The sequence below is a fragment of the Mus pahari genome, chromosome 6 (assembly GCF_900095145.1).
Source record: "Mus pahari chromosome 6, PAHARI_EIJ_v1.1, whole genome shotgun sequence".
In the NCBI taxonomy this organism is placed as follows: Eukaryota; Metazoa; Chordata; class Mammalia; order Rodentia; family Muridae; genus Mus; species Mus pahari.
Genome location: NC_034595.1, coordinates 34,887,252 through 34,912,900, shown reverse-complemented (window position 1 = coordinate 34,912,900; position 25,649 = coordinate 34,887,252). Strand labels below are relative to the sequence as shown.

Below are 25,649 nucleotides of genomic sequence, written 5' to 3'. Positions count from 1 at the left end.
TCTTTCTGTTGCTTCAAGAGCTGGGAGTTTGTATTACTGTTGCTTATTGCTGTGTTCTTTTTTCTTTCTGTTGCTTCAAGAGCTGGGAGTTTGTAAGGATGAGAGGAGAGGTATTCTTTTGAACTGAAGTGGCCTTTAATCGCTGTTTTGGTAGCCTATGGCCCTACTGAGCACCAGCAAGGCCCTTCAGTGGGAGCACAGTTATTCATAGAATGAAGTAGTAAGTAGGCTGTCACATCTGCTGCAGATCTGAGTCATCCTTGACTTTTTTTCACTCTCAGCAGTGAACCAATTAGTAAGGCTCACTGATTGGGTTTTACTTTACTAGGTCCGTTCTCTGAAGATAGTTCTGACTTTTGTATTCTTTCAATCTAACTAGTTTGTCTTTAACTTTATTCTCCACAGGAGAGTGTTAATAATTTATTTAAAGTACAGATCTTATTTAACCCCCAATTTAGTAGCTTTCTTGTGCTGCTAAATGAAGTCCAAGTGCTCTAAATGACATGTTTTCCTCATGATAGAGCCCTGTTCTTATTTCTGAGTCAGTCCATGGGGGGTTTTATGACTTCTGATGGCAGATTGTGGCACTTCCTGTGACACTTAGCTTAGTCACCCTGCTCTGGCCTCTTTTTGCTGTACTGTTGCTGTGTATTGTCTTAGATAACCTTTACTCGTCTTTCAAGATTGAGCTCAGTTTGTACCTGTTCCTGGAAATCCTGCGTGAATCACTAGGCCCACCTTCTGTGCATTTACTGACAACTTGTCACAGATCTGGAACTTACCATAGTAAATTAAACCCTTTTTAAATGACATTTTCCAAATGGACTTGGTTTATTTAAGCAAAGGCCATGCCTTATTAATAGTTGTTCTTCCAGTGTCTAGGAAGTGACTCTTATTAGAATTACCTGCACTCACTACTGTACCACTGACCTCTTAGTGAAGGCAGTGGTTAGTTCTTCTGAGCCAGCATTCATCTGGGTGATGCACCTGGTTTTGAGTCTTGTGAGGAATTCAGGGGACGGGGGTCTGGGAATCTGTCTTTTTTTTTTTTTAAAGCTCCCTAGTTGATTCTAGTTTGTTGCAAGTTTGAAAATGACTGACCTAATACCATTATAGTTTGTGTCAGAGATGCCCCTAGACCATATAGAGTAAGTAGTTGTTTAAGCATAGTAAGTTATGCCTACTACAGAATGGATATGTTTTAGGTCACTTGATGGACATCACTTCTGAATGAAATTTCAGCTCACTTGGAGACTTTCTCATTTAGGGATGTGTTGCTAATTGTGAATTCTCAGCTGAATGATGGTCCCACTTAAGCAAGAGTCTTCTTGAGTTGATAGTAAGGAAATTAGTTGGGCTTCATCCCACATTTTTAGTTATTTGTAATTTTCACCTAATTTTAGTCTTTCAAAATGATTTTAAAAGTATTTCATTGTGGTTTTAAGTACATATACAATCTTTATTTTTAAATTTGCATATACCCATAAAGTACCACCCAGATCAAGGTGTAGAATTTTTTGGTCCTTTAGAAGTTTTGATCAAATTCATTTCCAGCTAGAATATACCCCAAGATAACCAGAATTAGAGCCTGTGATGTTAGCCTCCTGGTTAAAGTGCTAAGACGTTTGCACATGTTTTTTGGTGGACATATTCATTCATTTCTTTTGTGTCTACACATGAAATTTATAAATAAGGATAAACAACTATTTTGTGATTTATTTTGAACAATTAGAATTAAATTGTTTGAAGATTTAAGTAAATTTTGTATTTGTTTTGCTAAGTGTGTATTGAGACAAAACTCAGATATGCACAGGAAACTCAGCAGATATCATGAAGTTTCCAGAGATACAGTTTTCATTGAGTAACTTTTCCATGTTAGTAACTCCTGCTTTTCTCCCCAGGTTTGTCTGGCCTGTGAGCTGGCAGGCAGTTACAGGACTGCAGAATGGGTCTTCGGATTCACTTTGTTGTTGACCCGCATGGTTGGTGCTGCATGGGCTTGATTGTCTTTGTCTGGTTATACAATATTGTTATAATTCCCAAAATTGTCCTCTTTCCTCACTATGAAGAAGGACATATTCCTGGCATTTTAATAATAAGTAAGTTTCTAAGTATTATTACCTTCTGTGAAGATTTTTTTCTCATTGTGAATGTTTTGAAGTACAATGTCTTCATGACTTCCTTTGGCTATGCTATTTCAGTAGCACTACTAAACCTTTAATTAAGTTAAAAGTTATACATAACAATAGCTTTTTGTACTTGGAGAGATAAGATACTAACTCTATATTTATTTCATTCTGAAAACTATATGAAGACCTTTTGTCAGGAGAAAAGCCTGAAAACAGGATTTGTATTTAATTGTAAAAATGGGAGGTTACTGATTGATTGATTGATTACTATTTTGGGACAGGCCTTCTCTCTGTAGCCCAGGGTGGCTTCAGATTTGCCATCTTTCTGTATCTCTTCTGTATGCCTGGGACCCCAGCATCCCTGTGCCTGGCTTGAAGGTGGAGGCATTATAAGGAAGAGGATGGGATATATTACTGGGAGATGAGAAATTCATGATCCTAAAGATGACTTGATTGTGATGCCACTGGATTTCCTGGATCATTATTATCTTCTGCAGCCCAAAGATTATGCTTGCTTATGTTACTGACAGTCGGATCACAATGACACATTGTTGCAGTAATTTCTTAACCCAATAAGCCTATATTAAAAACACACAGCCCTGTTTATATTTATTATATTTATAAGCTATGTGCCTAGATTGGGCAGATCTATCACTTTATTAGTTTATTCCCCAGCTATGAAACCCCTTGCTACTTGCAGCTCTCCAAGCCACGTGGTTCTGCTACATATGGCTTCCACCTCCTCTTCCTTTATCCTCTCTCCTTCTGCCCTCACTCTCTAAGATCTCCAGTCCCACCTTTCCTTTTCATTTTCCAATCACAGGCTCTAGCCTTTATTTGACCAGTTCGAATGGGGAGAAGGTTCACTTGAGATCACCTGAATACATTATCAACTCCTTCAGTGGGCAGCTCCTCTTGAGGACGCAGAATTAACATCAGATTACAAACAGCACTAGTGCAATCCACATTTCTCCCTTTTTGTCCAATAAAAAGGCTCCTTCTCCCCCTGCCCCTGACATAAATTGAACACAACCATAGCAAATATAAATAGGCCGGGTGGTGGTGGCCCACGCCTTTAATCCCAGCACTTGGGAGGCAGAAGCAAGCAGATTTCTGAGTTCAAGGCCAGCCTGGTCTACAAAGTTTCAGGACAGCCAGGGCTACACAGAGAGACCCTGTCTAAAAAAAAAAAAAAAAAAAAAAAAAAAAAAATTGTCAATTTAGATAAAGTCCACAGTTCTATACCTGAATTATGTTCTGATTTTTACCTTGCATTGCCATCTGAAAACCATCCTTTCAAATCTATATCATCTTCCTCGATGCTAAACAAATTAAGTTTGTTTATGAGACTATAACTAGTTTTCAACCCTGTCAGAAATTTGAGAATGAATTAAACATTACCTGAATATAGGACCCACAAAAACATAGCTTCCAAATTTAACTTAACCAAATTTGCAGAGACAAATGACTCCCTGAACAATCCCCAATTCCTCAAGACATTGGAGCATCTGTCTTCAGCCTTTTGGCCCAGGATCATCTGACAGACCTTAAATGAACCAGGAACTATGAAGGACTAACTTACTCTGTCAACTATCCTGCATTTTATGTCCTTTCCTGGACAGTTTTTTTTTTTTTTTTTTTTAATCTGTCTTGCCCAGTGGCTACCTTGCCACAACTGGAGCAACTCCATTTGGAGGTTTGTTGCTCAGTATCTTCTTTGAACCATGAAAGGAGTGCTGTTAGGAGCAGACCTGGCTTGTAGTCAAATAATCTTTAATAATGATTAATACTCTTTAGTAAATGTCCTATTTTGTAGATTTCTGATGTTTTTGAAGACTAAGTATATCTGAACTGCTAAACCTTAACTACTCTTAGCTATTTCTATTTAAATAATATTGAAATTACTTTATTATAATTAACTCAGAATCCAATATACCCAGAGTTTACTATCTGACCCTTAACTTGTGTTACTTAATCATCCTAAACAGTTTGTAATAGCAGCTATAGAAGGACTGGGTCAAGGCCTTGTGTTCTTAAATGAGTTGCATGGGCACAATGCCTATCTAAGAGTAACAATATTAATTTCAAATTTTGTATCCATGTATGAAGATTTAATGAAAATCTTAAACCTGTATCAATATACATAAATTCTGTTGCAGTGTAAGAAATTAAAACTTCAATTTTGCATCAATATAAGGGTTTCTACGAATGTAAGATTATGGCTATATAATGCTTTGTTTAAGATTAAATTTAATATCTTATCTCTATTTGTCTATTTCTCTAATTTTCCTTTTCTTTCCACCCTCTGCTCCTTAACTTAAGAAGGGAGGGTAGAGGAGAGGAGAGGAAAGGTAGAAATCCCTCACTCTAAGCTCTCTAGTTTCCTCCCTGTCCATTGCAACTCCCCACATCTGCAGTGTTTACAGCTCTCATGTCCTTCCTTATTTTGATCTCAGAGCAGCTATAAGAACTATAATCCCTGTCATACATATTATGAGGTGTGGCCATTGTCCTGTAGTCCTAGCACTCAGAAGATTGAAGCAGGAAAATGGTGACTTCTAGGCCAGCCTGAGCTCTGTAGTAAGATGTACATCAGACAGACAGACAGACCTTGCAGTCAGATACACATCAGTGAGCACTGTTTTCTTTTTATGTGTTCAATGTGTTGGTTTTTTTTTTTGATTTATTTATTTATTATATGTAAGTACACTGTAGCTGTCTTCAGACACTCCAGAAGAGGACGTCATATCTTGTTACGGATGGTTATGAGCCACCATGTGGTTGCTGGGATTTGAACTCCAGACCTTCGGAAGAGCAGTCAGGTGCTCTTCCCTACTGAGCCATCTCACCAGCCCCTCAATGTGTTGGTTTTTTATTCTCCTATAAAATGTCTATTTTTTTTTTTTTGAGCAACAGAGAATTAGAGGATGTGTTTATTATTTTTCCTATGTGTTAATTTAAAGCATGTGATTATGGTGACTAAATCTCAATTGTTAATATTATTTTTATGGTTACTTTAACATTCAAAAGGTTTTAATTCTTCACTTTTGAAGTACATCTCTTAAGATTCGTTGAAAGAGGCAATCAAATAATTTTGAAGATAGAGTTGCTGAAAGGTTAAATGCAGAATTTTTAAAATGCTGTTTTGATCCTTTTAAATGAGTCCACTTGTTTATTCATCACTACTGGGGTTACTGTATAAAAGAATCTCATTTATTATGTTTATCAGTTATTTTAGAAAATCATTTTAAATTGATACATTTAGTGTAGCCGTCATCTTGGCAGGACTATTTGAAATAGTAAAATAAATCTACATTTTGTTTTTACATATAGTCTATTGGTAAAGTTATCCTGATAGATATGGACGAAAATGCATTTTTAAAATTTTTAGCTTGTTGGTAAAAATTTTAAATGAAAAATGACTAACTTCTATGTTTAATTTCATATTACAGTATTCTATGGCATTTCCATATTTTGCCTGGTTGCCTTAGTGAGGGCCTCCTTAACTGATCCTGGAAGACTCCCTGAAAATCCCAAGATCCCACATGCAGGTATGGTGTTTTTTAGGTTCATCCACTTTTCTGATGTTGAAATGATATTTATTGACATATTACCTCCAATATATGCTTTATGTAAGTCATTTGAAACCACTCGCGTCTCTGCTCACATGTCTGTTTTCAGTTGCAAGCACTCCCCTCCTCCATTCTGTGCCTGCTCTTTTCATTCCTTTTAGATCCACGTCCATTCTGAACATGTGGGTTACTTTAACCTCTGTGTGTATGTGTGGGGCTGTATCTCTGGTCTCCAGAAGAATCTGCCACCACTTACAACAAATAAATATTTGTCTAATGATACAAAATTACCTGAGAGATTCTGGTTTACTTAGAACAGGATTTTCACCTGGTGATATTTATAAGTTGCTTAGAACAAATAGTTTTAGTGTTATAAACACAATTTTTCACTTTCCTGAAGGGTCTAACAACGTAATGAAAAATTGAAAACCTTTGTTTCTAATATCAATTAAAGATAATTTTTTTATTCTTTTGACAGAAACCATGAAAAATGGATTGTTTATTTTGTTATATACCAGATACAATAGGAGCTCACTTTTTATCTCTCTTCAGCTCTTCTTTGATTATTTCTGTATTAGCTTTGAGAGTTCTGTACTTTTCTATATGTTTTTGTAGTACATTTTAGAGCTAGAGTATTTTCTCTAATAATTTAGTGGCTTCTAAATTTTTACTTTCAAATTTTCTGGGAGCTTTAAAAAAGTCTCAGTGTTCAGGTTACAACTTATATCAGTTAAATCATAATACCTGGGCACAGACACGGGTGTGAGTTTCCTGAAAGATCCCCTGTGGTTCCAGTGTGCAGCAGAGTTTTGGAACCAAAGTCGTAACTCCATTTGAAATGCGATTGACAAGTCAGCATACAGAGCCCTCAGAAATACTAACTCTTGAGACTTGCCATTCAGGGCCTTACTTGGCTCACAGACTTAGAGATGAAGCGGGAATATCAGTGCTATTTGTGTAGCTGTAGCACTGCATGCACTATGCAGCTCAGTTCACTTGCAGCAGTCGTAACACAGTCTCTTAGTAGTCAATGTGTCCATTCTAGAGCGAGAGCAGAGAGGGTTCTCTGGCTTGTATAGCCTCCCTCTTCCTCCTGGGCTGTCCAGCTGAAAGCTGTGTATAGCCTATCCACATGCTGCTACTCCAGCACTGAAGTGCAGTAGCTGCACAACACAGAAATGGCCTTTCCTAATTCCAGACCTGTTTCTGAGAAACACTGCAGTGGTCACTCAAATACTTATAGGTTCCTGATACTGCCTGTCAATAAAAGACAGTCTAAAGGGAGTAGCCATGATTCAGCTGTTGTGAAACTGTCACACCAGTTGCTAGATGTTAAAAATTTAGAAGAGAAAACCGAACATATTACTAAGTTTTTGTCATTATAATGTCTGCAAGGCAGACAAATTTTATAAAGAAAAGATGTATTTAATGCACATTGAAAGTATCTCATGGTCCAGATGATAGGATGTGGGAAGACCTCCTTACCTCCATCAGTCCTTACCTCCCGGATGTCATTTTCTCCAGAGCCCTCTCCAGAATTGTCCATAAGGCTCTGCTTACAGGGTTGCAGGTTACTATGTTGTTCCAGACTCTTCCAGAATCCTGGCTCCCTCCCTTTCTTCCTTCCTCCCTTCTTTCCTTCCTTCCTTCCCTCCTCCTCCTCCTCCTCTTCATTATTATTATTATTATTATTATTATTATTATTATTATTATGATGATGATGATGTGTGTGTAGCTCTGGTTATCCTGAAACTCGCTCTATAGACCAGGCTGGCCTTGAACTGAGAGACCCTGCCTCTGTGTTCTAGTGCTGGGATTTAAGGATTGTGCTGCCACCAAAAAAAAAAAGAAAAGAAAAAAAGAAAGTATCTAGTTCACTATATGGCCGCCTCTCCAGTCTGCTTTAGGACATTCTCACCACCATTGGTAGAACAAGGTGATTCTTTTTTAAACTTAGAAGATTTTGCCTTGTAATACTGAACTGGGATGGACTTGACTGCCCTGCATGCTGCAGTTTGCTAAACTATTCACTTGGGCCCAGCGTCTTAAACTGTGGGTCCTGTAACTGAATGTGGGGGCCATGAAAACTTAAGCTACAGTAAAAGATTTCTGAAATGCACATACATTTTAATTCTAAATCAAATGAATGATGAATAATCTGCCACTCTGTAGCAATTGCCACTACTGAGCTGTGGTTGACCTAGCTGAGTTCTGAATGCAGTGCCTCCCCGTGTGTGTGTGTGTGTGTGTGTGTGTGTGTGTGTGTGTGTGTGTGTGTGTGTGTGTTATAAATGCCATCTGAAACACCCAGGCCCATAACTCATAATCTTGACATGTTATTATTTGTATGAATTTTAGGTTTTTTTTAAATTATTGTACATCCAAAGTTTTCTTCTTAAAGTCTTCTTCTATGAGGAAACAATAAAGAAAACAAGGACTTAATATTCTTCTACCATATTTATCTTACTGGAATGTTGGGTTGTAAGCATTGCTGTTTGAAGAGCTGGGTGAGATAGTACCTGTCTGTAATCCTAGCATGCAGGAAGCAGAAGCAGAGGCACCAGCCACAAGTTCAAGGCCAGCCTGGTCTGCAGAATGAGGTCTGGGCAAGCCAGAGTTATATATCAAGATGGGTCTCAAGAAAAATAATTTTTTTAGGCTTGAAATAATTTCTTTCTTTCTTTCTTTCTTTCTTTCTTTCTTTCTTTCTTTCTTTCTTTCTTTCTTTCTTCCTTTCTTCCTTTCTTTCCTTTCTTTCCTTTCTTTCCTTTCTTTCCTTTCTTTCCTTTCTTTCCTTTCTTTCCTTTCTTTCCTTTCTTTCCTTTCTTTCCTTTCTTTCTTTCGACAGGGTTTCTCTGTGTAGCCCTGGCTGTCCTGGAACTCACTTTGTAGACCAGGCTGGCCTCGAACTCAGAAATCTGCCTGGCTCTGCCTCCTGAGTGCTGGGATTAAAGGCGTGCTCCACCATGCCCAGCTGGCTTGAATTTCTGACTGGAGTTTCATTTAAAAAACTTGTTAGATGTTTACCTCAGTATTATGGTGGAATTTTCAATAATTTCTGAAATGGCTGAAGATGTTTTGCTGCTATTTTGTCCTCTGTATTTATGTGCGCTGTTCTCAGCCCTGAAAATTTAAAATCAAGACATTAATCAACTCTGCAAAACATTTAAAAGCTTTCTCTTTTGCATTATCAAATATTCATCAAAGATTTCTTTATGTAAAAACAAATAAACACAAGTATTATAGTATGAAGTTCTTTAAATGTCAAAATCATGTGTAAACTAAGTAATTGTTTTAAAACAATTTATGGTTCATCAATAATGTTTGATTTGTAGACTTACTTTCCTGGATAGCTGGGATCATGTGAAACTTCTCTGGTGAAAGGTTACAAGTGTGACAAGGTAAAAGCCCTGTTCGCACCGCAGAGTTAGAGGCTCCTTCTCTGTAACCGGGTGTTCTGGGTGTTCTCTTCTTTCCTTAAGATACAGGATGTTAGGCATGGAATAAAGCATTGATTATCTCTAGGCTGCTACATGCTAATTCACCAAAATGATGCTGTGCTGGCGCAGTTTCCATCTTGCTTGTAGTAGTAAGGCTGGCTTGAGGTGTTTAAACTGATGATGATATGTTTCCATTATAACCGTAGGAACTATAAGAGATGATGTTTTAAATAACAGTTAATTCGATACAGATTTTACTTTTATTTTCCAGTTTCCTTCAAAAATATCTCCAGCAGAACATTTTCCTCACATTTTCTTGTGTAAGATTGGAGTATGCTGATCTATAGCCATTAAACTCAAGTCACTAAAGTGGTAGACTTTAAAAGGGGGATTTTTTCATAAAACAACATTATTGACATCTTCTTTTTAAAAGATTTAGAATGTTTTTGAAAAATCTGACTTCCATATTTGCACAGTCCTTTAGTACCACCACTGTGCGCAAGGAGCACACTGTATATGGTAATACTCCTTGTGCAGCTATGTCTATCCACCAGGGTCGTGGCAGCATAAGGGCTGACATTTTAAGACTTTTAGAATGGTACAATTTCCTTTAGAAACTGCCAAGAGTATGTATCTCATATAAGGAAGCAGCTACTTTATCTTGGAAGATGAATTAATAGTTTTTAGGGATGTGATTAGAACAATTCATGATGAAAACCTTCTCTTCCGCAAACGTTTAACCGTATTCTGTTTTCCTCTAGCCCAGTGGCAGTTGCTAACTGGGTAATAGGCTGGAGCTGATTCTAGCACTGTGTTGGCTGTGGCAGGAGTAGTGGCAGTTCAAAGCCAACCTGGGCAACATAGTATCCAGACCCTGTCCCATAAAACCAAAACTCACTCATGTGTTTATAGTCATTAAATACTAATGATTTTTCTATCCTTTGCTTCTTTATTAGATGGATACTTTCTAAACCCAGTCTGACCTCTAGCCTTTGTCTAAAACATATGCCCAAATTAATTCATTACTATTAAAAATAAAATGCTCTAGGAAAATATAAGATTGATTTCAACTTATTTATTTACTAAAACTAAGACTCAGTATTATTTCTTCTTTAGTTCTTTTAGATAATATAACTTGTATAAATTAATTGATTTATATAAAATTCTTCTAATATTTTGGGTAGGCTTAGAGTTTTATAAGATAACACATTCTCATGATTTTTTTCAGAACTGTGCTTTCTGTCATTTACTTTGAAACAGTGGTATCTTATTTTTGTAGTGTTAAGTTAGAAATGTATAAAACACGTAGAACATACAGCAGTATTTATGGCAAAGGTGCTTGATTATGTTGGGGACTGAGCAAAAAGAGAAATGTCACCCCGTGGAATTTAGTAGCAGCTGTTAAATCTGAGCATCGCTCCCTCGCTCGCTCATGTGCCTCCTCGTAAGCAGCCGCATGTGCTCTCTCTCTCTCTCTCTCTCTCTCTCTCTCTCTCTCCCCGTAGAGCGGGAGCTGTGGGAGCTCTGCAACAAGTGTAACCTGATGAGGCCGAGGCGCTCCCACCACTGCAGCCGCTGTGGCCACTGCGTCCGAAGGATGGACCACCACTGTCCTTGGTAAGGAGACACTGGTCACCACACTCAAGAGCTGTGGCAGGAGGATTAGCTAAGGAAAAGACAGTGAGAACCTGTCAGCTTTAAGAAAAACCTACATTAAAGTCACTCCATTAAACAGTTTTTTAATAAAAATGATTCTTGCAAATCCCAGAGTAAACCATCCCTTATCCCTGCCACCAAGAAAACATTTGAGCAAAAACTTTGAGCAGGAAAAAAAACAGCAGAATTACTACATCCCCAAATACACAGAAGGACTAAGGTGCTTATATCAAATGAGGCTTGGAGAGAGAGAGTATTTGGTACAAGGTCAGATGTGTGGAAGCACTTACCTCACAGCTCTTTCTCTTGTCAGGGAGAAAAGCCACAATGTCCACTGCTTAGATTCCTCTTTCCTTACTCAGGAGAAGATCAACACTTTTCAGATTTGCTGATAACTCTCTTCTACTCGTTATACCTTTTAGAGTATTTTCTGTTGGATAGTAACGTTTTGTACATGCTGGATATATATAAGTGCTAATTAACTTTCTGTAGAACTGCCAATATTTTTGGTCAATAGGGGGCTCTGTTGTAATATTTAAAGTCATTCTGTTAAAAAGTAGATTTAGAAAATGCTCTGAGAATCTATTGTATTTCATTTCAAAGCTGTCACAAAAAACTTTGAGCAAGATATTATATTTAATTCTGCTTATCTAACATTGAATCTTGTTTAAATATTTAAATTGGTATAATAGAACTTTATAAATATATATATTCATATATATCTATTTATACATGCATGCATGCATGCATATATAGGAAGTTAACTGTATAATAGCCTCCTTTAACCTACATCCATTTACCTATAGTTAGCCAAGGAAGACAGTTTTCCTTTGTTTAATGATGTTAGTCAATTTCACTTGCCTTATGTATAACTCATTTTGATAGCATTGCTAATTAACAAACTTTTAGTTGAAATCGTTTTTTAACTGTTTATTTACATAGATTTCCAGAGACTAGAAAAACAGACTAGCATTTTTAAATAATTGTCTAAATATACTATAAGATACTATATACTATGCCATACAGTGTTTAAAAAATGTACCTTACTTTTAAACCTCAGTGGTATTTCCAGTCACAATGATAGCACATAAAAAATACTATGTGAAATCTTCTGGTAATTAATTCTCACACTAAAAATTCATAGCACTTTTTTTTGTATTAGTTTTCCTAATCAACTAAAAAAAATAATAAACATTTATGGAATAGCTGGGTATTACTGCTTCCTTACAAAAGAGAGCCATAATTTAAAAAAAAAAAAATCATCCGGGCAATGTGTCTGTTAGTACTAGTGATATTTGTTTAAGAGGTAAAGACTAGGCCATTGTTGAAGAAATGAAGCTCCCTTGAACTTTCAGTGTACTGTTGAGATAGTTCTGTTCCTAGGCTTCAGTGTCTGAGGGTACGGTGGGAGGTTAGTAAGGAAGGTGGCCTGGTCTAGATTTGGGGATTTCCGTGATTGAATTTTCTAGCAGAGTGCTGCTGAGGTCCAAGTGAGGACAGTATTAATTTGAAGCAGAGGATTCTTACGTTTTAACAAACTGCAACATTTTAACCATCTCAGCTTCAGATCTGATCTGATGATCACTGTGCAGGGTCTTTGTTTCTATCTCTGACTGCTCTTCCTAAATAGTTTAAATTCAGGCACCGGCATACTAAGCAAGGGCTCTTTGCCTTTCAGGGTCTGATGCTGTTTCCAGCCAGGACATGTGCTGCGTTGTTCTGGACTAGCGGAGGGGAGGGAGGATGCGTAGCAACAACTGAGCAGAGTTTGAGGCTTAGGGGAACCACTTCTCTTAGAGTCTTTCTGGCCAGTTACAGGGCTTAGAATTGTTGTTTACCAAGTGTGTTCTCTGCAATCTCAGGTAAACAAACCTCCACAAGCATTCCAGCTCAGTTCTAGTTTTGATTTTTTAAAAAATAATGTAAAACAATATATCTTTAACAATTTAAGCTACAGATTGAACTTGCTATGCATATATATATATATATATATATATATATATATATATATATGTATGTATTCTCTCCTTTGGTGATAGTGTAGTCCTATTTTGAAGGAAAACATTTATATAATCTTGAGAAAAATAATTTTATATTGAAATTTAAATTAGATTTTTAATGGTACCTTAAAAATATACCCATTTTGTAAAATATACTCATTTTAAATGAACCTTGGTAATTTATGATTATATATTATCATTATTATAGTTAGACTTCACTGTTGTTTTGACAGATAGTACATTTAAGTGGTTTTGAATACATTTTTAGTTTCAGCAGCCAAGGAGAGATATTTCATAAAGTAAACATATAAAAATAATTCTGTCCATGTAGCAAGTCTGAGCTGCTTTTCTCTGAGGTGTTTAAATTACTCTCCTCTGCTCAAGTGCTGCAAGGAAAGGCAGGGTCCAGAGAAAGGCTCTCCTTCTTGTCCCTTGGCCTCTGTCTCTTCTGAGTATCCTCGGACCAGTGACCTAATCCACTGTGCATCTTCTTGTGTCAGTTGACACAGGGCACCGGGCTACTGTGAGCTGGAGTAATGTTAGTCTCTAGCTGGCCTCCTTGGTAAAGGAGAAGGCACGTTAAAATGTGTATCTTTAACTCGTTGGATTTTCAGTTTGGGTAAAACTTACCCTCATGATCCTTACTAAAACGTCACTGTTTCTTTTTCATTTTCCCTTTAGGATAAACAATTGTGTGGGTGAAGACAACCACTGGCTCTTTCTGCAGTTGTGTTTCTACACTGAGCTGCTTACTTGCTACGCACTGATGTTTTCTTTCTGCCATTATTATTATTTTCTTCCACTAAAAAAGCGTAATTTGGTAAGCCATGTTTATACCCACTAATGTTGGAGCAGCTGTGACGTTTGCCTGTGAACATGGTGGTTCCTGACTGCAGGCAGAGATAGCAGAAAGCCTCAGACCAGTGAGCTTCACAGGACACTGGGCTCGAGAAAGTGCTCGGTTGCTCTTTTTAGACAAGTCTCTTTATGACTATTTGTGCTGAGTAGATTTCTTCAGAAGACAAAACATGAGCTTTTTCAGTCTATGAATCTTGGTTTAAAAATAACATAAAATAGTGAAAACAAAGGAAATGTATAAAAATCGTGGGCTTTCTTTTTAAAATAAAATCAGACAGGTTTATTTATTTATTTTACTATTTTAAAAAAAATTATATAATTTATTTTGCATATTCTTTCTTTTCCTTCTACTTCTCCTGGATTCTTCCCACCAAAATTCATCTTCCTCTCCTCTCCTGTCTCTCTGTCTCTGTCTCTGACTCTGTCTCTCTCTCCAAAAACAAAAACAAAACACCAAGCCAACAAAAACCAGTCAAAAATCACCAAACCATGACCACACAAGAGAGCATAAAGCATGGAGCCTGTGTCGTGTTGGTCAGCTATGCTAGTTCTGCCCTGAGTGTGGGAATTAGTGACATTTTTTAAGGTTCTCTAAGAAGTTAGCATTTGAGAAGAGGACTCTTAGTTACTGTGTTTTAAGCCTAGAGCTCAGCCTAAGGTAGCCGTGAACTCTCTGCCTTCCTGCTCATTTCTCCTGAGTGCTGAGATTATAGACCTGTGCCACCATATCTGGTCTTCTGCCTCTGGCTCTCCCTAGCAGGAAGATGAGTATGTAGAATGTTCTGGAGCAGTGGTTCTCAACTTCCTAATGCTGTCATCCTTAATACATTTTCTTATGTTGTGGTGACCACCAAGTATAAATTGATTTTTGTTGCAACTTCATGATTGTAATTTTGCAACTCTTATGAATCATAATGTAAATATCTGTTTTATGATGGTCTTTGGTGGCCCTCATGGAAGGATTCTTTGACGCCCCTCTGCCATGGGGTCATGACTCACAGGTTGGGAACCTGTAAATTTTAGATATAGATCACTTGAGCAATGCTTAGACTTGTCTAAATGGTGTTGATGATGCTAGCAGCTCCAGAGCCTTTGGTTCCTGACTCTGTCAATACTGTACTATGGCCTTCCCACTGTAGAGTCTAATATTTACAGGAGAAAGTGGAGGATAGTGGATTGAGCGAGGTACTGCACGTAGGAAGGGAGGGTGGTTACCCAATCAACTTTAGTTACAGAGCTGATTAAACACAATTTATGCTATTTTTCCATTTTATTTGGGCCTTGGTTATATTTTTAAAGAATATCATGTGTGTGTGTGTGTGTGTGTGTGTGTGTGTGTGTGTGAGAGAGAGAGAGAGAGAGAGAGAGAGAGAGAGAGAGAGAGAGAGAACTGATGGAGGTGGGTAGTGTGTCTTTACAGTTACACTGCTTATGCCTTTGCATATCCAGTGCCCTGGTGATAGGTGTGTGGTTATGTTGAGAAGTGCAGTGCTGAGAATCTTAGCTCTGTGTGTAGTTGGTGTGCATGATTGTTTGAGACCTGGCTGTTCCGTGTGGTTACAAACCCCAGGGATGCTGTGACTTGAAAGTGGTCGGATTGTGATTATTAAATACGGTATATGTCATTAAAATTGTATCCAATAACTCAATGAAATTAGAGCCTCATGTGAGCTAGCCTCACACTGAACTGTCTCCCTCACCCACTCTTTAGTTTTCAGACAGGGTCTCACATGGCCAGGTTGATCTTGAGCCTCCTGTTTCTCTATTGCCAAGACAAGCCTTGAATTAGTAGCCTTCCTGTCTCAGCTGTAGAAAAGGTTTCAAATGTATTTGTCATTTTCATACTGAAAATACAGTGCCTGCTTCTATTAGAGTTTTAGAAAGGTTTCATCTAGCTTCAGGTTAATTTGTGGCATAATTGGTGTTAATTAGAACATGTGAATCATCCAAGAAAACTGCATGAAAATTGAACCTCAAAAGTGTTTTAAAATTGTTCTGTGGGGTTAAGGTCATAGTTTTTCAAAGTGTGAGGGAGAAGATGTGAGAAGTGTCAGTGGAGAGAAAAAGATCGTGAAGAGAGACCCCTTTCTGGGCAGGGTGGTGTCAGCAGCTTCTGCCCCAGGGGACTAATAGACTCCATATTTAGATTTTGTTAATCAGTTTTACTGGGGGACAAAAAGCTATTCTCATTTTTCCATGCACGCATAGTCTGTGACTACTTTTGTGCTCCAACAAAGTTGAGTGGTGGTGACATGGTGTATGGCTAGCAAAACTCAAAAATACTAAGTACCTGCCTGTCAGTGGTAAGTTTACCTTGGTTGTCGAGAGGTCATTTTGAAAGCAGACACTCTAGATTCAAATTCTTACTTGCTTTTATTATATGTAGCTTGTTTAACCCCTCTGCTTTGTTATTTCATTTTCTGAAAGGTGTGAATAATGAACCTAAATAAGTTAATCCATTCAGCCAGGCATGGAGGTTTGTCTGTAGTCCTAGAACTTTGGAGACTGGCTGATGGCAGGAGCATCAGCAGGTCAGGGTCAGCCTCAGCTACATAGCAAGTTTGAGGCTAGCCTGGCTTCTGTAAGACCTCATCTTAAAAAGCTAAAACAACTGAGGAAAAAAAAGATAATAATCAGAAATACCTGGCAAATAGCATATATTTAGCTTACGTTACATTTGGTTTCATGGAAACATTCAGAAGCAGAGAATATTTTCTTTAGTCTATTTTTATGAAAAACTATAAGCCATTGAACAGTATCGCAGAAGGTTTGGTGACGTTCAAAAGAAATTCCCATAACAAATAAGAATGATGCGATAATACTTACATGAAAGATTTAGAAATTTGAAAAGATGAGAATATTTTGCTTTAACGTTAGAGAGATGGGGAGATGGCTTAGTGAGCAAATTCCTCACATGTGGTGGCACGTGCTTGTAATCCAGTGCCTGGGAGTTGGCGGGGAAGAGCCTGGATTTATGACTAGTGCTCTAGCCTAACTGGTAAGCTTCAGTAAGGGACCCTGCCTCAAAGTAGGGGTATGGCCTTCCCAATGATACCTGAGGTTGTCCTCTGTACCACCCAGCATGCACGGGGACCTGCACACACATTAACATGCATACATACATAATATGAAAGATAATAACTCTAGGTAAATTAATGCCAATTAGAGGAAGAGTTGCATTTTAAGGTAGAGAAACTGATTATAGGTGGTATTAGAATGTATTTTCATGCATATATATATATATATATATATATATATATATATTGAAATATATATATTGAAAGTTTTATATAATAATCCTGAGGAAAAAAATATACAAAGCTATGTTTTGGAAACTCAGACACGAGTAGTGCAGGCTTTTTAAAATAATAATAATGTCTTAGTATTAATAAATGTCAATCCAGTGATGAGGTAATCTTAACTATATTAAAGACACCTTGGCATAAGTGATTCTTTGGGATAGGCATATCACTGTTGTTTGTGCCTAGCAGTGTTGAGCAGGCATTGCTGTTTTAGCCTACGCTTTCCGGTGTCTTGGGAGTAGATGGGCTGCTTCAGAGTTTGCCCTGTTTTTTTTCTGTGCTCACCTTCATCTTAGAAGTGACGAAATGGAAACTTAAACATGTCTTTTCCAAGATCATGTCATTTTCCAGTGAGGATGATTGTCATGACTCTGATGTAGTAAATGGCAGTATGAACTACTTCATTTCAACTCTCCTGGAAGAAATTATCCCAGTTATAAACCTGAAAGTATCGTCATGTCTTCAATTTTGAAGAATTTATTGATTAGCACAGGATTATAGATAAACATTTGCTTTTAGTTAAAAAATATTTTCCATTGTCTTTTGGTTTCTATAGTTTCACTGTAAAGTCAGTTGTTGGTCTATTTCATGAACATAATGTGTTTTTTAATGACCACTTTTATGATTTTTAAAATTCTCATTCTTAGTTGTTTTTCTATAATTCTGTAATGTGCTCCAGTATTGTTTTCTTTGCATTTTTCTGTTGAAAATGTAGTGTAACTTCTTCAACCTGTGTGATAAAATTATTAAGTTATAAAATTTCTGCCCCACTTTAAATATGCTGTGACTCTTTTTGCATATTTTAGCATTTAATTATGTGTGAGATTTCTGTACTTCCTGTCTTTGGGATTTTTTTTTTTTTTTTGCATACCCCACAGTTTAATCTACTTTCTACTGATATCTCTTCTGATTTGTTAATGATAGCTTTTCTACTCTACTCTCTTGAGTTTTTAATTCTATTTGTGGTACCTTGTACTTTTAGAATTCGTGCTTGATACTGTTTCTCATAGATTACTTTTCTAGGGAAATTCTGCATTTTGCCATTTTCTTGAACGTTTTAAAATACCATTTCTTAATATTTTAAAGATTTATGTATATTATTTTATGTGCATGAGAGTTTGGACTGACCATGCATGTCTGGTGCCCATGGATGAAAGAAGGATCCCTGGAAATGAAGTCAGGGATGGTTGTATGCCACTCTGTAGGTACTGGGAATCAAACCCAGGTTCTCTGCAAGAGCAGCCAATGTTCTTAACTACTGAGCCATCTCTCTAGTCCTTTCTTGAACATTTTAATTAAAGTTATTTTGAGCCCATACCAGATATTAATCTGCACCCTGACATGCCTGATTTTTTTATTGAATACTGGGTAAATTGTATGGCCAGTTGTGGAAGATGAAGTTGATATGTTTGATTCACTCTTTTATTTGTTTCTATATAGGATAAAGGAATCCTCTCTTGACCCAGTTGGGTTAGATGCCATGTTTTTCTCATACCGAATGGGCTTAGTATAATGATTCTTTTTAGAAGATCATCCTTACTGCACTTGTGCTTTATAGGATGTTTGGTTGCTGAGTTTTAGGAAAGACTAGTTTCAGTTTGTTCTTTCTCCTCAATTGTATCCTTCCAGGCAGGGTTTCAGCTGAAGAGCTGAGGTGTGTCTTGTGGATTGTGCCCTCTGATGTCCTCTCTGTCCTGATGACAAGCAGTGCAGAATGTACAGCTAGCTCTTCTTAAGGCATCACTGTGCTCTGCGATCTCAGCCTTTAAGTTCTCACTGTGTTGCTAGGTTGGCTGCTGTTGACTGCCTTGCAGTAGCTGGTCATGGACTGGCTTTATCTGGCTTTTCACAGTGTCCTTAGGAAGCGTAGTCTCAGACATCTCTTACAGGTGTTGGTGGCAATAATGCTTTTGTAACAATTTCTTCTCAGGTGGTTCTAGTCGCTGTTTATGCTCTCATTTATGAAGTAAAGTTCTGTGGAGTGTTCAGTTTCAAAACTTATGTGTCCCTAAGGTTTGAGTACTGTTGGGCTCTGGACAGACTTGATGGTGAGATAGAGCTTAGCAAAGCAGAAAGAAGTCAAAAGTCAGTGTAAGTCAAGAAAACGACTGTTCTTTTTAGAGAAGTTCTTTTGAAGATGACATTGTGAAGAGTTACCATTAATTTCAGTAGGGAAGTCTCCATTATCTCATTGATCTTAGTGGTGGTTCTGTCCATTTATTTATTTTTTAGGTCCTTCTTTGTTCTCTTCCATTTTTCCTATAAACAATAAAAACTTGTATGCCACTCTTGAGTTGTGTGTGCAGCTGGCCCGAGAGTGTCGTCCCTACCTCGTCCACCCTCTTACTACCTGAGATACGCAGTAGAGACCTCAGAGTCTCTGGATTCACTGGAGTTCATGGTTACCATGCCGCACGCGCACATGCGCTGGAGCAGCAGGGGTGTGATTGACTTTGATCCTGTACTTTGGTCCTGAGAGAGGGAGAGGCTTTGCCTGCTTTTCCCTTACACCCTTTCAGGTAGAGAGATGGCAGCAGATGTCTTTCTCCTGTCTTAGATGCCAAAGCTGAGTGCTTTTCTTCTAGGTTGGGAAAGAGGTGTTATCAACTCCTAGGTGTGTGTTAGTTTCTAGGATGGAAGTGTTTACTCTCTAGAAGAATAGAATTGCCTGTGAATGGCACTTGCCAGTGTTTGTGAGAAGCTGGTAAGTTGTAAATACCTCTTGGAAACAAGAATTGAAAGAAAGCAGGCTATTCTCAAAATTCTGGGAGATAAACCATTTGTGAATCTGGTTTTCTGTTTTTAGAAACCTTCTTTCTGAGATAGATAACTTTAGTTTCTTCGCAGTTACCTGGCCCCAGGTTTTTCTTTTTCTTACAGTAATTTCCCTGTAGTGCTGGGGAAAGCATGGCTGGCAAACACTCCACCACTGGATTACACTCCCTGCATCTCATGCCTCTTAATCTTTACCTTCAAAATAGTACCTTTCCTGCCTACTTGTCAAGTTTTTGGAAAATACTGGAAAATGTCCTTTGTGGAGGGAAGGGAAGTATAGAAAGTGTAATGGGTAACGCAATCTGTCTGTCTGTCTGTCTGTCTGTCTGTCTGTCTGTCTGTCTGTCTGTCTACCTATCTGTCTGTCTATATATCTATCTTTTACTGTGAATTCCAAATAGGATTTATTTCTTAAACTTACTTATATTGCAGGTCTTCTGTTAAGGAAAGCCTATGAGCTTAACACAGTTAGTTTATATGATCTGTTCTCATTGAAAGTAGTAATTTAAAAATTCCAGGGACTAGATATATGGCTCAGTATTTAAGAGTACTTGCTGCTCCTGCAGAGGATCCAGGTTCAGTTCCCAGCACCTACCTAGTGCCTTCCAATTATCTGCAGCTGCTGTTGAGAGGGATCTGACACCCTCCTTTGACCTTCATGGGTACCAGGTATGGACGGATGTGGCATACTTACAAGGATGCAGGCAAAAGCCTTATACATGTGATAATGAATAAATAAATCTTAAATTAAAAAATCTGAAGGCCTCAACTAATGTAAGAAAATAATAAATAGGTGTCTAGAAATTTTCAGAAACTTAGTAGCAGGCTTGGTTTTAAAAAATAATCAGTTTTGGAAAATTTGTAAAATGTGTAAGATTTAAGTTTGGAAATCTTTAAAATGTTAAGCATAAATTTGTTTTTTTATAATAGTATAGTGTTGGGTTTTCCTTAAAACTCTTGAAATTGATGTCTTTAATAATTGAAATAAAAATTATTGGAAGATTTAAAAACTTATTGCTTGTGGGATAATTTAATATTCTAATTAAATAAATTAAGTGGATATTGAAGGAAATGAACTTTAATCATTGACCAACTTCTATGTTTAACTGTTTTATATACTTATTTTAAGGGCTTCATAAGCAAATTTTAGTCATTTATTGTTTAACTTAAGTGTAAGAGACAAAACTGCAGATTTTAATTAAATATGAAGGAAGATACCGTATTTAGAGTAAACTGTTTTAAGTTATATGCGGGGCGTGAATCCTTATCAGTCCTGCATTTTAAAATTTCTATCATAGGTTAGATAATTTTGAACTTGTATATCACTAGGAATGTAGGGAACCATCACATTTGGAGTGTCCCTGAACCTGATATGATGGCTAAGACTTAAAGACAGTCTGTAGCTCATTCACTCAGAGAGCAGCCATTGACAGATGATTTGGGCGGGGCCTTTTGGTATAGCCAGCATCAGCCTGCAAACACTGCTTCATTTTTGTCCTGAGAAATTTTTTTTTCCAAAGGGGAAGGGAGGGAACCGTGTCTGTCTCATGTCACCTGAGCTGGCCTCAAACTTGCTATATAGCCCAAGCTGACCTTAAGTTTCCATCTTCCTGTCTCCATCTTCAAGTGCACGGATTATAGGATGTGCCACCGTGCCTGGTGTACCTGAAGAATTTTTAGGCTAAACATACTAACATTTTGAAAATTTTAAGTACAGATTTAAAATACAATAACATGTTAGAAAATTTGCCCCTCAAAGAATGACAAGTTGATAGATGTTGCATTGATGTTTTTATCTTTTTTATTGAGGCAGCCTGCATTTAACATTTTTATCGAACATAAAGGCTGTTCATTCTGTTTTATAAAGACATCATAGTAGTATAATTGTTCATTCTGTTTTATAAAGACATCATAGTAGTATAATTGTTTTACTGTATAGCTACTGGCAACTAGATATTCCAGACAGTAATTACTATCTATGAGAGAAAAATATTTTTAAGTAAATAATTTGTAGTGTTAAAGTAGGGGTTATCATTTGTTAGCAGCTAATCATTTGTGGAATACCACTTCAGTTCTAAATTTATGCTTTTAAAATTATTTTTAGATGAAGTAGATTCAAATTAACTTATGATTGATTCTTTTATAGTTATTTTTATGTGAAGGGCAAAATCCTACAAACTACATTTAATGATCTGAGAGCAGAGGTGACAGAAGGAGAAGAGAGGAGAGTTTAAACAAAGGGCTCACTGCCAATATTCATAAGAAGGGAATAAATAACGTGCAGTGGCCAGCCAGACTTTTCTGCTCGCAAGATACATTACTGCTATTCCGACTGGCTGATGGCTGATCGTGTTGCTAGGGCTTTGATGTCATACAGAACTGTGCCACACAGTTATGTGCCTAGACATTTGACTAATAAAGACCAGAAGACTTGATTGCAGGTACCTTTGAATATTTCTAAATCTCATTATAATTAAAAATTCTTCTATATAATCAGCCTTAAAGAATATTAGTATATCATTGTTTATTGCTGTTAAAATACTTTAGGCCATAATGGTCATTATTTAATCATGTACAAGCTTACTTATTTATATGGTCACTGAAGAATTTAGAATATTTATGAAATACATATTTAACTTTTTTATTTTTTAATTGGATATTTTCTTTATTTACATTTCAGATGTTATCCCCTTTCTTGGTTTCCCCTCAGAAAAACACCCTCCCTCTATCCCCTTCCCCACCCCCTGCTCACCAACCCACCCACTCCCGCTTCCTGGCCCTGGCATTCCCCCACACTGTGGCATAGAGCCTTCATAGGACAAAGGGCTTCTCTTCCCATTGATGACCAACTAGGCCATCCTCTGCTGTGTATGCAGCTGGAGCCATGAGTCCCATCATGTGTGTGTGCTCTTTGGTTGGTGGTTTAGTCCCTGGGAGCTCTGGGGGTACTGGCTAGTTTGTATTGTTGTTCTTCCTATGGGGCTGCAGACCCCTTCAGCTCCTTGGGTACTTTCTCTAGCTCCTCCATTGGGGATCCTATGCTCAGTCCAATGGATGGCTGTGAGCATCCACCTCTGTATTTGTGAGGCACTGGCAGAGCCTCTCAGGAGATAGCTATATCAGGCTCCTGTCAGCAAGCACTTGTTGGCATCCACAACAGTGTCTAGGTTTGGTGATTGTAAATGGGATGGATCCACAGGGTGAGTCAGTCTCTAGATGGTCATTTCTTCTGTCTCTACTCCACACTTTGTCCCTGTAACTCCTTCCATGGATGTTTTGTTACCCCCTTCTAAGATGGATAGAAGTATCCACACTATGGTCTTCCTTCTTGAGTTTCATGTGGNTTGTGAATTGTATCTTGGGTATTCCGAGCTTCTGGGCTTCTGGGCTAATATCCATATATCAGTGAGTGAACTTTTGTTAAGTGTAGCCAAGAAGAGTGTGGGATTAAGATCAATATGAAAAAATAATCTATTAATAATCTATCAAGGTAATCCAGCTTCTTTGTTCATGTGTACTGACTTCACTGCTAGGAATATTCTCTCTCTGTAACATTTACAGATATTGGTAGACAAAAACCATCTAATCTAATAATTGCCAGTTCTTTCTGTCAGTGTATTCCTTTTCTGTCTTGATAGAAGGAACATAGAAACTTAGTAACAAGCCCTGAGCAGGCACTGTGATAATAGGTTGGCTGGATATATGTCTTTATGAGACATAAAGTATGTATGTATGTTTCTGTGGTGGTCTAGTTCTAAATAGAGGAGTGTTTAACATGGAAGACACCGCAGCCTTTGCTCCTGAGGCAGTCTCTCTGAGTTTAAATGGTTAAGGCCTCGGAGCAGTGGTGCCACTCCCTTAATTCTATTAGACACTGTCCTGCTTCAGGTACTGGTGAATTTAGCAAGAGAATGTTATCCAGTTTCTTATGAATTGGTCCAGCTCTTCTAGAGATTCTACTGCCAAAATATGGTAAGGCAAACACAATAATTTTTATGAAATATTCACTGTCTGCCTGGAAATCAGGTGCTGGTCACATTTGCTCTATAATAACAAGTTGTATGCACATATATACAAAATGTAAGGTTTGATTCAGGACACTCAGTAATAGTCACTAGAGAGGTATAATAGTGAGTTGTCTAAATTTTATGATTACGATTTTCTTTTTTATATTGTCATGTACAGTATATCTGTAGAAGAGTGTACAAATATTAAAGTATACATATGCAGGCCAGTGAACTACCTGGGGCTGTATGGGTAGAATTTGAAAAACATTCTTTTTTCAAGTATAGTTAATATACACTGTGTGACTTTTGCTATAAATACTCATAACATCTCATTTAAAATAATGTGGTTTTTTTCTTTTGATGGACAAATACATTGTTCCCAGTAATACTCCCATTAGGCAGCCTTCCTTGCATCTCTTTCTTTTCGGTGCCTGTGGTTCACTTGGTTGTGTAGCTAGAAATACTGCTGTCCATGTATGTGAACTTCCTAATGGAATTCTCCAATGCAGTTGAATCTGTTTAAACATGTACCAGTAGATGATACAGGTTGAAGCTGCTAAAAGTTTCTCAGGCTGCATTCAGTGTCTGGCTTTGGCTCTGCAGTCCAGTTGAGCAGAGCGTTATGCTTGGGATTGCTTCTCTAGTCTGCTGTCTCATCCTTACAATTAGGCCATCCTCTGTGGAGTGCAAACTTGAGTTGTAGAATTAATCTTGTTACACGGTAAAGTGATACTTGTGGGTTGTTCCCCTCTATCATTGCCCTCAGGGATGATTTTGGGTATTTTCTCTTCTTCCCTCTACCAAGTGAGTTTAAATTTTAAGAAATCAAGTTTTGTCAGGTAGGATTGGTTTGTATGGTGCCTGAAGCAGTTGTTACAGCCATGATTTCTTCCTCTGTATCCCATCTTGGTGGCATTGCTCTGCTGAACATGGGTGCAGTAGAACAGTCTTGCCATGCTCTTTCATATAAGAGTGTTTGCTGTTCTATAGGTTTGACCTTTTCTCTATGAAAATTAACACTATTTACACACACATGAGAATGGTGCAGTCTGCCAGCTGAGCAATTCTCTTCCACTCCGGTGACTCTTGTTTTTAGGATTATATTAGTTATGTAGAACAGTGTGAATGGACACTTTTATGTGTTTTGAATTTTCTGATCTACAAAGCTTTAAAAAAACAAAACAAAACTGGGAAACCTTGATAGTCCTCTAATAGATAGTGAATAACAACATCTTTCCTGAAGCAAATGCTCTCCAGGCCACCCAATGAGTGGCTGTCAGGTGTGAACAGATGATCACTTCAGCCTTCCTGGTTCATTTCTATAGTCTCTTGGATATATGACCTATGAAGGAACTTTGAGGAGAAACTTATAGTCAAGTGAGCCGAGGCAAAGATGACTTGACTTACTGACTGCTAAGCATGGTGTTAGCAAGTTCATCCAAGGCAAAATCAAGCTTAGTTTATCCTAGGAGAACAGGGTAGATTTCCCATTAGAATGTTAGCCTGCAAAGTTTATCACATTAATAGGTCAGATAAATGTGTATCTCAGTATATGGACAAAGATAAAATTTAGAATTGCCATATTATCAGACAAGAAGTAGATAACTTTCTTGGTCAGAAGAAAGTTTTCCAAAATCTGGGAAAACAAATTCCTCAGCTGATGAAATGCTGACTTTTTGCCCTGTGATGGAGGGGCAGGGCTGGGGTCTCTAAGATGGAGAGAAGGAGGTAGAGACTCAGTGATGGAGGGTTGGACCTGGAGGCTGTGATGGAGGGTTAGACCTGGAGGCCCAGTGATGGAGGGTTAGANCTGGAGGCCCAGTGATGGAGGGTTAGACCTGGTGGTCCAGTGATGGAGGCTTAGACCTGGAGGCCCAGTGCTGGAGGGTTAGACCTGGTGGTCCAGTGAT

The 25,649-nt window shown here is 37.8% G+C and overlaps 1 protein-coding gene across 4 annotated transcripts in view; it reads left to right on the top strand.

Moving 5' to 3' along the window:
* The window catches only part of Zdhhc21 (zinc finger DHHC-type containing 21), a 65,482-nt gene that overhangs the window by 10,584 nt on the left and 29,249 nt on the right, over positions 1 to 25,649 (top strand). For 3 of the 4 annotated variants that reach the window (XM_021200022.2, XM_029539817.1, XM_029539818.1), the window contains 4 exons: positions 1,902 to 2,099; positions 5,582 to 5,680; positions 10,647 to 10,758; positions 13,479 to 13,617. In XM_021200022.2, the coding sequence (XP_021055681.1) occupies positions 1,946 to 2,099; positions 5,582 to 5,680; positions 10,647 to 10,758; positions 13,479 to 13,617 (504 nt within the window). In that variant the 5' untranslated portion in view covers positions 1,902 to 1,945. Of the gene's footprint in view, positions 1 to 1,901; positions 2,100 to 5,581; positions 5,681 to 9,036; positions 9,103 to 10,646; positions 10,759 to 13,478; positions 13,618 to 25,649 lie in introns of those variants that run through there. The other variant, XM_029539819.1, reaches the window with a different exon arrangement.